The sequence below is a fragment of the Oncorhynchus gorbuscha genome, unplaced genomic scaffold, assembly GCF_021184085.1.
Source record: "Oncorhynchus gorbuscha isolate QuinsamMale2020 ecotype Even-year unplaced genomic scaffold, OgorEven_v1.0 Un_scaffold_1879, whole genome shotgun sequence".
Classification (NCBI taxonomy): Eukaryota; Metazoa; Chordata; class Actinopteri; order Salmoniformes; family Salmonidae; genus Oncorhynchus; species Oncorhynchus gorbuscha.
In genome coordinates, this window is record NW_025746534.1 from 14,870 (window position 1) to 29,027 (window position 14,158).

Consider the following 14,158-nt stretch of genomic DNA (forward strand, 5'->3'; position numbering starts at 1 on the left):
ACCCTTAACCCTAACCCCAACCCCTAACCCAGTGTCATTAATCTCGCCACATGTTAACCCCTAACCCTAACCCCTAACCCAGTGTCATTCATCTCTCCACATGTTAACCCCTAACCCTAACCCCTAACCCCTAACCCTAACCCCTAACCCCTAACCCTAACCCCTAACCCCTAACCCTAACCCCTAACCCAGTGTCATTCATCTCTCCACATATTAACCCCTAACCCTAACCCCAACCCCCAACCCCTAACCCTAACCTCTAACCCAGTGTCATTCATCTCTCCACATGTTAACCCCTAACCCTAACCCCTAACCCTAACCCCTAACCCCTAACCCAGTGTCATTCGTCTCTCCACATGTTAACCCCTAACCTTAACCCCAACCCCTAACCCCAACCCCTAACCCCTAACCCAGTGTCATTAATCTCTCCACATGTTAACCCCTAACCTTAACCCCAACCCCTAACCCCTAACCCCTAACCCAGTGTCATTCATCTCTCCACATGTTAACCCCTAACCCCAACCCCTAACCCTAACCCCTAACCCTAACCCCAACCCCAACCCCTAACCCTAACCCCTAACCCTAACCCCTAACCCTAACCTCAACCCTAACCCCTAACCCTAACCCCTAACCCCTAACCCTAACCCCAACCCTAACCCAGTGTCATTCATCTCTCCACATGTTAACCCCTAACCCTAACCCCAACCCCTAACCCAGTGTCATTAATCTCTCCACATGTTAACCCCTAACCCCTAACCCTAACCCCTAACCCAGTGTCATTCATCTCTCTACATGTTAACCCCTAACCCTAACCCCTAACCCCTAACCCAGTGTCATTAATCTCTCTACATGTTAACCCCTAACCCCAACCCCTAACCCCTAACCCAGTGTCATTCATCTCTCCACATGTTAACCCCTAACCCCAACCCCTAACCCCTAACCCAGTGTCATTAATCTCTCCACATGTTAACCCCTAACCTTAACCCCAAACCCTAACCCCAACCCCTAACCCCTAACCCAGTGTCATTCATCTCTCCACATGTTAACCCCTAACCCCTAACCCTAACCCCTAACCCCAACCCCAACCCCTAACCCAGTGTCATTCATCTCTCCACATGTTAACCCCTAACCCTAACCCCTAACCCAGTGTCATTAATCTCTCCACATGTTAACCCCTAACCCAGTGTCATTCATCTCTCCACATGTTAACCCCTAACCCTAACCCCTAACCCTAATCCCTAACCCCTAACCCAGTGTCATTCATCTCTCCACATAACCCCACGTATACATGTGTGTGTCTGTGTCGTACCGTCCTTTAAAGAAAGCTACATAGAAGATGGGGGCGTAGGCATTCATGAACTTCAGTAGGAAAGCCTTCAGAATCAGATGCTGCTCAAAGTTACTCTCTGTCCTTGGAATCTCTGGGAGAGGAGAGAAGAGGGGTGAATAGAGGTGAAGAGAGAGTGATGGGAGAGAGGAGAGGAGGAGTGAGTGATGGGAGAGAGGAGAGGAGGAGAGAGTGATGGGAGAGAGGAGAGGAGGAGAGAGTGATGGGAGAGAGGAGAGGAGAGAGTGATGGGAGAGAGTGATGGGAGAGAGGAGAGGAGAGAGTGATGGGAGAGAGTGATGTGAAAGAGGAGAGGAGAGAGTGATGGGAGAGAGTGATGGGAAAGAGGAGAGAGAGATGAGGAGAGTGATGGGAGGAGGAGAGGAGAGAGTGATGGGAGAGATGGGAGAGGAGAGAGGAGATGGGAGAGAGTGAGGGAGAGAGTGATGGGAGAGAGGAGAGAGGAGGAGAGAGTGATGGGAGAGAGGAGAGGAGGAGAGAGTGATGGGAGAGAGGAGAGGAGGAGAGAGTGATGGGAGAGAGGAGAGGAGAGAGTGATGGGAGAGAGGAGAGGAGAGAGTGATGGGAGAGAGTGATGGGAGAGAGGAGAGGAGAGAGTGATGGGAGAGAGGAGGAGAGAGATGGGAGAGAGTGATGGGAAAGAGGAGAGGGAGAGAGATGGGAAAGAGGAGAGAGAGATGAGGAGAGAGGAGAGGAGAGAGTGATGGGAGAGAGTGATGGGAAAGAGGAGAGAGAGATGAGGAGAGAGTGATGGGAGAGAGGAGAGAGGAGAGAGAGATGAGGAGAGAGAGATGGGAGAGAGATGAGGAGAGAGTGATGGGAGAGAGTGATGGGAGAGAGGAGAGAGTGATGGGAGAGAGGAGAGAGAGATGTCTTATTCAGGAGACCGTTTGAAAAAGTATTTGAGAAATCTGACGTAGCACACAGGACACAAACATGTAATAATCTGAATGTAGAGGTGTGTTACCCAGCTACAACACTTAATAATCTGAATGTAGAGGTGTGTTACCCAGCTACAACACTTAATAATCTGAATGTAGAGGTGTGTTACCCAGCTACAACACTTAATAATCTGAATGTAGAGGTGTGTTACCCAGCTACAACACTTAATAATCTGAATGTAGAGGTGTGTTACCCAGCTACAACACTTAATAATCTCAATGTAGAGGTGTGTTACCCAGCTACAACACTTAATAATCTGAATGTAGAGGTGTGTTACCCAGCTACAACACTTAATAATCTGAATGTAGAGGTGTGTTACCCAGCTACAACACTTCATAATCTGAATTTAGTGGTGTGTTACCCAGCTACAACACTTAATAATCTGAATGTAGAGGTGTGTTACCCAGCTACAACACTTAATAATCTGAATGTAGAGGTGTGTTACCCAGCTACAACACTTAATAATCTGAATGTAGAGGTGTGTTACCCAGCTACAACACTTAATAATCTGAATGTAGAGGTGTGTTACCAGCTACAACACTTAATAATCTGAATGTAGAGGTGTGTTACCCAGCTACAACACTTAATAATCTGAATGTAGAGGTGTGTTACCAAACTACAACACTTAATAATCTGAATGTAGAAGTGTGTTACCCAGCTCAGTGAGCCAGACGGCCACAGCTCCGTAGATCTCATCCAGTATCAGAATGACCACCAGGTTGATGATGACAGCGGTTGCCGTGACGGTGACACGCACGTTAGACTTGGTCTCCGGGTCAGGTGACATCGCCATTAGAGCGGAAACGACAATACGATACACGATCACACCGAAAACCGCAGAGAACGTCAGCCCAAACTAGGACAGAGAGACATTACTGTATTAGTCCCCCAGCCCAAACTAGGACAGAGAGACATTACTGTATTAGTCCCTCAGCCCAAACTAGGACAGAGACATTACTGTATTAGTCCCTCAGCCCAAACTAGGACAGAGACATTACTGTATTAGTCCCTCAGCCCAAACTAGGACAGAGACATTACTGTATTAGTCCCTCAGCCCAAACTAGGACAGAGACATTACTGTATTAGTCCCTCAGCCCAAACTAGACAGAGAGACATTACTGTATTAGTCCCTCAGCCCAAACTAGGACAGAGAGACATTACTGTATTAGTCCCCCAGCCCAAACTAGGACAGAGAGACATTACTGTATTAGTCCCCCAGCCCAAACTAGGACAGAGAGACATTACTGTATTAGTCCCCCAGCCCAAACTAGGACAGAGAGACATTACTGTATTAGTCCCTCAGCCCAAACTAGGACAGAGAGACATTACTGTATTAGTCCCTCAGCCCAAACTAGGACAGAGAGACATTACTGTATTAGTCCCTCAGCCCAAACTAGGACAGAGACATTACTGTATTAGTCCCTCAGCCCAAACTAGGACAGAGACATTACTGTATTAGTCCCTCAGCCCAAACTAGGACAGAGACGTTACTGTATTAGTCCAAACTAGGACAGAGAGACATTACTGTATTAGTCCCTCAGCCCAAACTAGGACAGAGAGACATTACTGTATTAGTCCAAACTAGGACAGAGACATTACTGTATTAGTCCCTCAGCCCAAACTAGGACAGAGAGACATTACTGAATTAGTCCAAACTAGGACAGAGACGTTACTGTATTAGTCCAAACTAGGACAGAGAGACATTACTGTATTAGTCCAAACTAGGACAGAGACATTACTGTATTAGTCCAAAACTAGGACAGAGACATTACTGTATTAGTCCCTCAAAACTAGGACAGAGACATTACTGTATTAGTCCAAAACTAGGACAGAGACATTACTGTATTAGTCCCTCAGCCCAAACTAGGACAGAGACATTACTGTGTCCCTCAGCCCAAACTAGGACAGAGAGACATTACTGTATTAGTCCCTCAGCCCAAACTAGGACAGAGACATTACTGTATTAGTCCCTCAGCCCAAACTAGGACAGAGAGACATTACTGTATTAGTCCCTCAGCCCAAACTAGGACAGAGACATTACTGTATTAGTCCCTCAGCCCAAACTAGGACAGAGAGACATTACTGTATTAGTCCCCAGCCCAAACTAGGACAGAGAGACATTACTGTATTAGTCCCCAGCCCAAACTAGGACAGAGAGACATTACTGTATTAGTCCCTCAGCCCAAACTAGGACAGAGAGACATTACTGTATTAGTCCAAACTAGGACAGAGACATTACTGTATTAGTCCCTCAGCCCAAACTAGGACAGAGAGACATTACTGTATTAGTCCCTCAGCCCAAACTAGGACAGAGAGACATTACTGTATTAGTCCCTCAGCCCAAACTAGGTCAGAGACATTACTGTATTAGTCCCTCAGCCCAAACTAGGACAGAGAGCCATTACTGTATTAGTCCCTCAGCCCAAACTAGGACAGAGCCATTACTGTATTAGTCCCTCAGCCCAAACTAGGACAGAGAGACATTACTGTATTAGTCCAAACTAGGACAGAGAGACATTACTGTATTAGTCCCTCAGCCCAAACTAGGACAGAGAGACATTACTGTATTAGTCCCTCAGCCCAAACTAGGACAGAGACGTTACTGTATTAGTCCCTCAGCCCAAACTAGGACAGAGACATTACTGTATTAGTCCCTCAGCCCAAACTAGGACAGAGAGACATTACTGTATTAGTCCCTCAGCCCAAACTAGGACAGAGCCATTACTGTATTAGTCCCTCAGCCCAAACTAGGACAGAGAGACATTACTGTATTAGTCCAAACTAGGACAGAGAGACATTACTGTATTAGTCCCTCAGCCCAAACTAGGACAGAGAGACATTACTGTATTAGTCCCTCAGCCCAAACTAGGACAGAGACATTACTGTATTAGTCCCTCAGCCCAAACTAGGACAGAGAGACATTACTGTATTAGTCCCTCCAAACTAGGACAGAGAGACATTACTGTATTAGTCCCCCAGCCCAAACTAGGACAGAGAGACATTACTGTATTAGTCCAAAACTAGGACAGAGAGACATTACTGTATTAGTCCCTCAGCCCAAACTAGGACAGAGAGACATTACTGTATTAGTCCAAAACTAGGACAGAGACATTACTGTGTTAGTCCAAACTAGGACAGAGAGACATTACTGTATTAGTCCAAAACTAGGACAGAGACATTACTGTATTAGTCCCTCAGCCCAAACTAGGACAGAGAGACATTACTGTATTAGTCCAAAACTAGGACAGAGAGACATTACTGTATTAGTCCCTCAGCCCAAACTAGGACAGAGACATTACTGTATCCCTCAGTCCAAACTAGGACAGAGACATTACTGTATTAGTCCCTCAGCCCAAACTAGGACAGAGACATTACTGTGTTAGTCCAAAATAGGACAGAGACATTACTGTATTAGTCCCTCAGCCCAAACTAGGACAGAGAGACATTACTGTATTAGTCCCTCAGCCCAAACTAGGACAGAGACATTACTGTAGTCCCTCAGCCCAAACTAGGACAGAGAGACATTACTGTATTAGTCCCTCAGCCCAAACTAGGACAGAGAGACATTACTGTGTTAGTCCCTCAGCCCAAACTAGGACAGAGAGACATTACTGTATTAGTCCCTCAGCCCAAACTAGGACAGAGAGACATTACTGTATTAGTCCCTCAGCCCAAACTAGGACAGAGAGACATTACTGTATTAGTCCCTCAGCCCAAACTAGGACAGAGACGTTACTGTATTAGTCCAAACTAGGACAGAGAGACATTACTGTATTAGTCCCTCAGCCCAAACTAGGACAGAGAGACATTACTGTATTAGTCCAAACTAGGACAGAGACATTACTGTATTAGTCCCTCAGCCCAAACTAGGACAGAGAGACATTACTGTATTAGTCCAAACTAGGACAGAGACGTTACTGTATTAGTCCAAACTAGGACAGAGAGACATTACTGTATTAGTCCCTCAGCCCAAACTAGGACAGAGAGACATTACTGTATTAGTCCAAACTAGGACAGAGACGTTACTGTATTAGTCCAAACTAGGACAGAGAGACATTACTGTATTAGTCCAAACTAGGACAGAGAGACATTACTGTATTAGTCCCTCAGCCCAAACTAGGACAGAGACATTACTGTATTAGTCCCTCAGCCCAAACTAGGACAGAGAGACATTACTGTATTAGTCCCTCAGCCCAAACTAGGACAGAGACATTACTGTGTTAGTCCAAACTAGGACAGAGAGACATTACTGTATTAGTCCCTCAGCCCAAACTAGGACAGAGAGACATTACTGTATTAGTCCCTCAGCCCAAACTAGGACAGAGACATTACTGTATTAGTCCCTCAGCCCAAACTAGGACAGAGACATTACTGTGTTAGTCCAAACTAGGACAGAGAGACATTACTGTATTAGTCCCTCAGCCCAAACTAGGACAGAGAGACATTACTGTATTAGTCCAGCCCAAACTAGGACAGAGACGTTACTGTATTAGTCCCTCAGCCCAAACTAGGACAGAGACATTACTGTATTAGTCCCTCAGCCCAAACTAGGACAGAGAGACATTACTGTATTAGTCCCTCAGCCCAAACTAGGACAGAGACATTACTGTGTTAGTCCAAACTAGGACAGAGAGACATTACTGTATTAGTCCCTCAGCCCAAACTAGGACAGAGAGACATTACTGTATTAGTCCCTCAGCCCAAACTAGGACAGAGACGTTACTGTATTAGTCCCTCAGCCCAAACTAGGACAGAGACATTACTGTATTAGTCCCTCAGCCCAAACTAGGACAGAGAGACATTACTGTATTAGTCCCTCAGCCCAAACTAGGACAGAGCCATTACTGTATTAGTCCCTCAGCCCAAACTAGGACAGAGAGACATTACTGTATTAGTCCAAACTAGGACAGAGAGACATTACTGTATTAGTCCCTCAGCCCAAACTAGGACAGAGAGACATTACTGTATTAGTCCAAACTAGGACAGAGACGTTACTGTATTAGTCCAAACTAGGACAGAGAGACATTACTGTATTAGTCCCTCAGCCCAAACTAGGACAGAGAGACATTACTGTATTAGTCCAAACTAGGACAGAGATGTTACTGTATTAGTCCAAACTAGGACAGAGAGACATTACTGTATTAGTCCAAACTAGGACAGAGACATTACTGTATTAGTCCCTCAGCCCAAACTAGGACAGAGAGACATTACTGTATTAGTCCCTCAGCCCAAACTAGGACAGAGACATTACTGTATTAGTCCCTCAGCCCAAACTAGGACAGAGAGACATTACTGTATTAGTCCCTCAGCCCAAACTAGGACAGAGAGACATTACTGTATTAGTCCCTTTCCAAACTAGGACAGAGAGACATTACTGTATTAGTCCCTCAGCCCAAACTAGGACAGAGACGTTACTGTATTAGTCCCTCAGCCCAAACTAGGACAGAGGCATTACTGTATTAGTCCTGATTTGAGAACAGCCCAAACTAGGACAGAGAGACAGATTACTGTATTAGTCCCTCAGCCCAAACTAGGACAGAGCCATTACTGTATTAGTCCCTCAGCCCAAACTAGGACAGAGAGACATTACTCTATTAGTCCAAACTAGGACAGAGAGACATTACTGCATTAGTCCCTCAGCCCAAACTAGGACAGAGAGACATTACTGTATTAGTCCCTCAGCCCAAACTAGGACAGAGACGTTACTGTATTAGTCCCTCAGCCCAAACTAGGACAGAGACATTACTGTATTAGTCCCTCAGCCCAAACTAGGACAGAGAGACATTACTGTATTAGTCCCTCAGCCCAAACTAGGACAGAGAGACATTACTGTATTAGTCCCTCAGCCCAAACTAGGACAGAGAGACATTACTGTATTAGTCCCTCAGCCCAAACTAGGACAGAGAGACATTACTGTATTAGTCCCTCAGCCCAAACTAGGACAGAGAGACATTACTGTATTAGTCCCTCAGCCCAAACTAGGACAGAGAGACATTACTGTATTAGTCCAAACTAGGACAGAGAGACATTACTGTATTAGTCCCTCAGCCCAAACTAGGACAGAGAGACATTACTGTATTAGTCCCTCAGCCCAAACTAGGACAGAGAGACATTACTGTATTAGTCCCTCAGCCCAAACTAGGACAGAGAGACATTACTGTATTAGTCCCTCAGCCCAAACTACATTTACATTACATTTAAGTCATTTAGCAGGCGCTCTTATCCAGAGCGACTTACAGAGAGACATTACTGTGTTAGTCCAAACTAGGACAGAGAGACATTACTGTGTTAGTCCCTCAGCCCAAACTAGGACAGAGACATTACTGTATTAGTCCCTCAGCAAATCTATCCAACCAAAAACTGCGACGCAGAGAACCTGAGCCTACGTTTCACTATGATGAATCAAATTGGAAAACACTAAACAAACAACAAAAAGAGTTATCTTTCCAAAATGGAGATGTATGGGTAAACCACTTCTTCAATCTTTTGGCCCTATAACAACACAGACCAAACAGCAAAACATCTAAATTATCAAATACAAATCTTAGAATCAACTATTAAAGACTACCAGATCCAAATTACTATACGACAGACCACGTATTCACCCTGCACACCCTAATTGGCAAACACACAAACCAAAACAAAGGCAAAGTCTTCGCATGCTTAATTGCTGATTTTAAAAAAGTGTTTGACTCAATTTAGCATGAGGGTCTGCTAGACAAATTGATGGAAAGCAATTCGACATCATAAAATCCATGTACACAATCAACAAGTATGCTGTTAAAATTGGGAAAAAACACCTAGATCTTCTGCACAGATTCTGACAGACCTGGGCCCTGACAGACCTGGGCCCTGACAGACCTGGGCCCTGACAGACCTGGGCCCTGACAGACCTGGGCCCTGACAGTAAATCTCAGGAAGACAAAAAAATGGTGTTCCAAAAAAGGTCAATTTGCCAGGACCATAAATACAAATTCCTTCACCTGCCTTCTATGAAATCAAAAGGAACATAAATTTGACATACCTATTAGGATCTGGCAAAAAATACTCAAATCAGTTATAGAACCCATTGCCCTTTATGGTTGTGAGGTCTGGGGTCCGCTCACCAACAAGACTTCACAAAATGGGACAAACACCCAAATATATCCTCTGCGTACAACGTAGAACACCAAATAATACCTGCAGAGCAGAATTAAGCAGATACCCGCTAATTATCCAAATCCAGAAAAGAGCCATTCAATTCTACAACCACCTAAAAGGAAGCGATTCCCAAACCTTCCATAACAAAGCCATCACCTACAGAGAGATGAACCTGGAGAAGAGTCCCCCTAAGCAAGCTGGTCCTGGGGGTCTGTTCAAACACAAACAGACCCCACAGAGCCCCAGGACAGCAACACAATTAGAACCAACCATTTTGAAAAGAAGGTCGACGACATCCGATCCTCGTTTGCTAAGTCAAACGACACCGCTGGTTCTGCTCACACTGCCCTACCCTGTGCTCTGACCTCTTTCTCCCCTCTCTCTCCAGATGAAATCTCGCGTCTTGTGACGGCCGGCCGCCCAACAACCTGCCCGCTTGACCCTATCCCCTCCTCTCTTCTCCAGACCATTTCCGGAGACCTTCTCCCTTACCTCACCCCGATCATCAACTCATCCCTGACCGCTGGCTACGTCCCTTCCGTCTTCAAGAGAGCGAGAGTTGCACCCCTTCTGAAAAAACCTACACTCGATCCCTCCGATGTCAACAATTACAGACCAGTATCCCTTCTTTCTTTTCTCTCCAAAACTCTTGAACGTGCCGTCCTTGGCCAGCTCTCCCGCTATCTCTATCTGAATGACCTTCTTGATCCAAATCAGTCAGGTTTCAAGACTAGTCATTCAACTGAGACTGCTCTCCTCTGTATCACGGAGGCGCTCCGCACTGCTAAAGCTAACTCTCTCTCCTCTGCTCTCATCCTTCTAGATCTATCGGCTGCCTTCGATACTGTGAACCATCAGATCCTCCTCTCCACCCTCTCCGAGTTGGGCATCTCCGGCCCACGCTTGGATTGCGTCCTACCTGACAGGTCGCTCCTACCAGGTGGCGTGGCGAGAATCTGTCTCCTCACCACGCGCTCTCACCACTGGTGTCCCCCAGGGCTCTGTTCTAGGCCCTCTCCTATTTTCGCTATACACCAAGTCACTTGGCTCTGTCATAACCTCACATGGTCTCTCCTATCATTGCTATGCAGATGACACACAATTAATCTTCTCCTTTCCCCCTTCTGATGACCAGGTGGCGAATCGCATCTCTGCATGTCTGGCAGACATATCAGTGTGGATGACGGATCACCACCTCAAGCTGAACCTCGGCAAGACGGAGCTGCTCTTCCTCCCGGGGAAGGACTGCCCGTTCCATGATCTCTCCATCACGGTTGACAACTCCATTGTGTCCTCCTCCCAGAGCGCTAAGAACCTTGGCGTGATCCTGGACAACACCCTGTCGTTCTCAGCCAACATCAAGGCGGTGGCCCGTTCCTGTAGGTTCATGCTCTACAACATCCGCAGAGTACGACCCTGCCTCACACAGGAAGCGGCGCAGGTCCTAATCCAGGCACTTGTCATCTCCCGTCTGGATTACTGCAACTCGCTGTTGGCTGGGCTCCCTGCCTGTGCCATTAAACCCCTTCAACTCATCCAGAACGCTGCAGCCCGTCTGGTGTTCAACCTTCCCAAGTTCTCTCACGTCACCCCGCTCCTCCGTTCTCTCCACTGGCTTCCAGTTGAAGCTCGCATCCGCTACAAGACCATGGTGCTTGCCTACGGAGCTGTGAGGGGAACGGCACCTCAGTACCTCCAGGCTCTGATCAGGCCCTACACCCAAACAAGGGCACTGCGTTCATCCACCTCTGGCCTGCTCGCCTCCCTACCACTGAGGAAGTACAGCTCCCGCTCAGCCCAGTCAAAACTGTTCGCTGCTCTGGCCCCCCAATGGTGGAACAAACTCCCTCACGACGCCAGGACAGCGGAGTCAATCACCACCTTCCGGAGACACCTGAAACCCCACCTCTTTAAGGAATACCTAGGATAGGATAAGTATCCCTCTCACCCCCCCCCCTTTAAGATTTAGATGCACTATTGTAAAGTGACTGTTCCACTCGATGTCATAAGGTGAATGCACCAATTTGTAAGTCGCTCTGGATAAGAGCGTCTGCTAAATGACTTAAATGTAATGTAAATGTAAATGAGAAAACCAAAATATAATTACACGGAGATTTGAGACAGAGAGAGAGAGAGACACTGAGAGAGGAGACAGAGAGAGAGAGACACAGAGAGGAGACAGAGAGAGAGAGACACAGAATAAGAGAGAGACAGAGAGGGACAGAGAGAGAGAGACAACATCAGGCCAAACTAAAAGCACAGTCACCATAAAGAGGATGGAGGAGATGTTGATGAGGTATCCAGGCAGACGGTCCCTCCAGGTCAGCTTCTCCACACCTGTCTGGGTTAGAGGTTAGAGACACATTAAGAGCACAAGCACATGTAGATTACCAATATAGACCAGAAGAGACTAGTAGACCAGTAAAGAACAGAGAGAACAGAGAGACCAGTAGAGACCAGTAGAGACCAGTAGAGACCAGTAGACAACAGAAGAGACAAGTAGACACCAGTAGAGACCAGTAGAGACCAGTAGAGACCAGAAGACAACAGAAGACAACAGAAGAGACAAGTAGACACCAGTAGAGACCAGTAGAGACCAGTAGAGAACAGAAGAGAACAGAAGAGACCACTAGAGAACAGAAGAGACCAGTAGAGACCAGAATAGACCAGTAAAGCTCAATATAGACCAGTAGAGGCCAACAGAAGCCAATATAGACCAGTAGAAGCCTACAGAAGTCAACAGAAGCCAAGATAGACCAGAAGACACAAGTAGAGAACAGGGTAGAACAGTAGACACCAGTAAAGATCCAGAAAGACCACTGAGACAGGACTGCTGTATGTTCCACTGAGACAGGACTGCTGTATGGTCCTCTGAGACAGGACTGCTGTATGGTCCTCTGAGACAGGACTGCTGTATGGTCCTCTGAGACAGGACTGCTGTTTGGCCATTAACCAATGTTCCTCTGAGACAGGACTGCTGTTTGGCCATTAACCAATGTTCCTCTGAGACAGGACTGCTGTATGTTCCACTGAGACAGGACTGCTGTATGGTCCTCTGAGACAGGACTGCTGTATGGTCCTCTGAGACAGGACTGCTGTTTGGCCATTAACCAATGTTCCTCTGAGACAGGACTGCTGTATGGTCCTCTGAGACAGGACTGCTTTATGGTCCTCTGAGACAGGACTGCTGTATGGTCCTCTGAGACAGGACTGCTGTATGGTCCTCTGAGACAGGACTGCTGTATGTTCCTCTGAGACAGGACTGCTGTTTGACCTCTAACCCTAACCATTGATAGTGATCACTACATTGTTGGGTTTGAAGCTGCTAGAAACCATTTCCCAGTACTTGTGACATTACAAGTTGAAACACACACAGACAGTGACTGAAGATGTCCCAGTGATGCAGTACGTTGTCAGATCATAAGGTGGACAACAGCACCACCTAGCACCCACACACATCCACCACCTAGCACCCACCCACACCCATACACATCCACCACCTAGCACCCACCCAAACACCACCTAGCACCCACACACATCCACCACCTAGCACCCACCCACCCACATCCACCCATCCAAACACCTAGCACCCACACACATCCGCCACCTAGCACCCACCCACACACATCCACCACCTAGCACCCACCCACCCACATCCACCCACCCAAACACTACCTAGCACCCACACACATCCACCACCTACCTAGTCTCCTCCGCCCCCACCTCTCGTCCCCCCCCCCTCTCGTCTCCTCCGCCTCCCCCCCACCTCTCGCCCCCCCCCCCCACCTCTCATCTCCCCCACCTCTCGTCTCCTCCGCCCACCTCTCGTCTCCCCGCCCACCTCTCGTCTCCCCGCCCACCTCTCGTCTCCTCCGCCCACCTCTCGTCTCCCCCCGCCCACCTCTCGTCTCCCCCGCCCACCTCTCGTCTCTCCCCGCCCACCTCTCCTCTCCCCCGCCCACCTCTCCTCCCCCGCCCACCTCTCCCCCTCTCCTAGTAACAGTGATGGCAGTAACACAGGAGATTAGTGTCCATATAACCTAATGTAGCAGGCCTTTCATTCTGGTCCTGTCTGGATGGTTCTCTTCTGCACTGTTCAACCAATCCAGTAATTGTGGAGGAGGAGTTAAGCTGGAGTGTCTGCTTGTTAACGTCCAAAAGAGGAAGTTGCTTCACAGGCTCTCTTTCCATTTCCCCTGTAAACTGGATGCATCCGGGTTTCAGCACCCCTGCTGAGGGTGGTAACCATGTGGTCTTGCACTGAAATGAACCCAAAGAGACCCACTACAAGGTCAGGACTCTCTCCTGACACCACCACATCCCTGTCAGAGTGCATCACACACACTCCTCCTCCCTGCAGGCCGCTAAGCCCTTTGGGAAATTACTGTCATGGGATTTCCTCTGGGCCATATGTCACCACACACACACACACACACACACACACACACACACACACACACACACACACACACACACACACACCCTTTCTATCTAGAGCAGGAATTAACAGAGTACAGAGATGTACCACAAGGCACCTAGTGACAATGTTCTGCCATCTAGTCAGAGCAACGTCAGACGGAAGGGAAGAGGAAGTCAGACAGGTTTATGGTCATGTCGGGAGGCTGGGTGAAGGTCGGGTCTCGAGGCTGGGCGAAGGTCAGGTCGGGCCTCGAGGCTGGGCGAAGGTCAGGTCGGGTCTCGAGGCTGGGCGAAGGTCAGGTCGGGTCT

General features: G+C 47.6%; 1 protein-coding gene across 1 annotated transcript in view; it reads right to left on the bottom strand.

Moving 5' to 3' along the window:
* The window catches only part of LOC124024492 (anoctamin-1-like), a gene marked incomplete at its 5' end in the record, with an annotated part of 96,395 nt that overhangs the window by 14,240 nt on the left and 67,997 nt on the right, over nucleotides 1-14,158 (bottom strand). Inside the window, 3 exons of the mRNA XM_046338405.1 lie at nucleotides 1,310-1,421; nucleotides 2,945-3,146; nucleotides 11,697-11,771. Of these exons, the coding sequence (XP_046194361.1) occupies nucleotides 1,310-1,421; nucleotides 2,945-3,146; nucleotides 11,697-11,771 (389 nt within the window). The remainder of the gene's footprint in view (nucleotides 1-1,309; nucleotides 1,422-2,944; nucleotides 3,147-11,696; nucleotides 11,772-14,158) is intronic.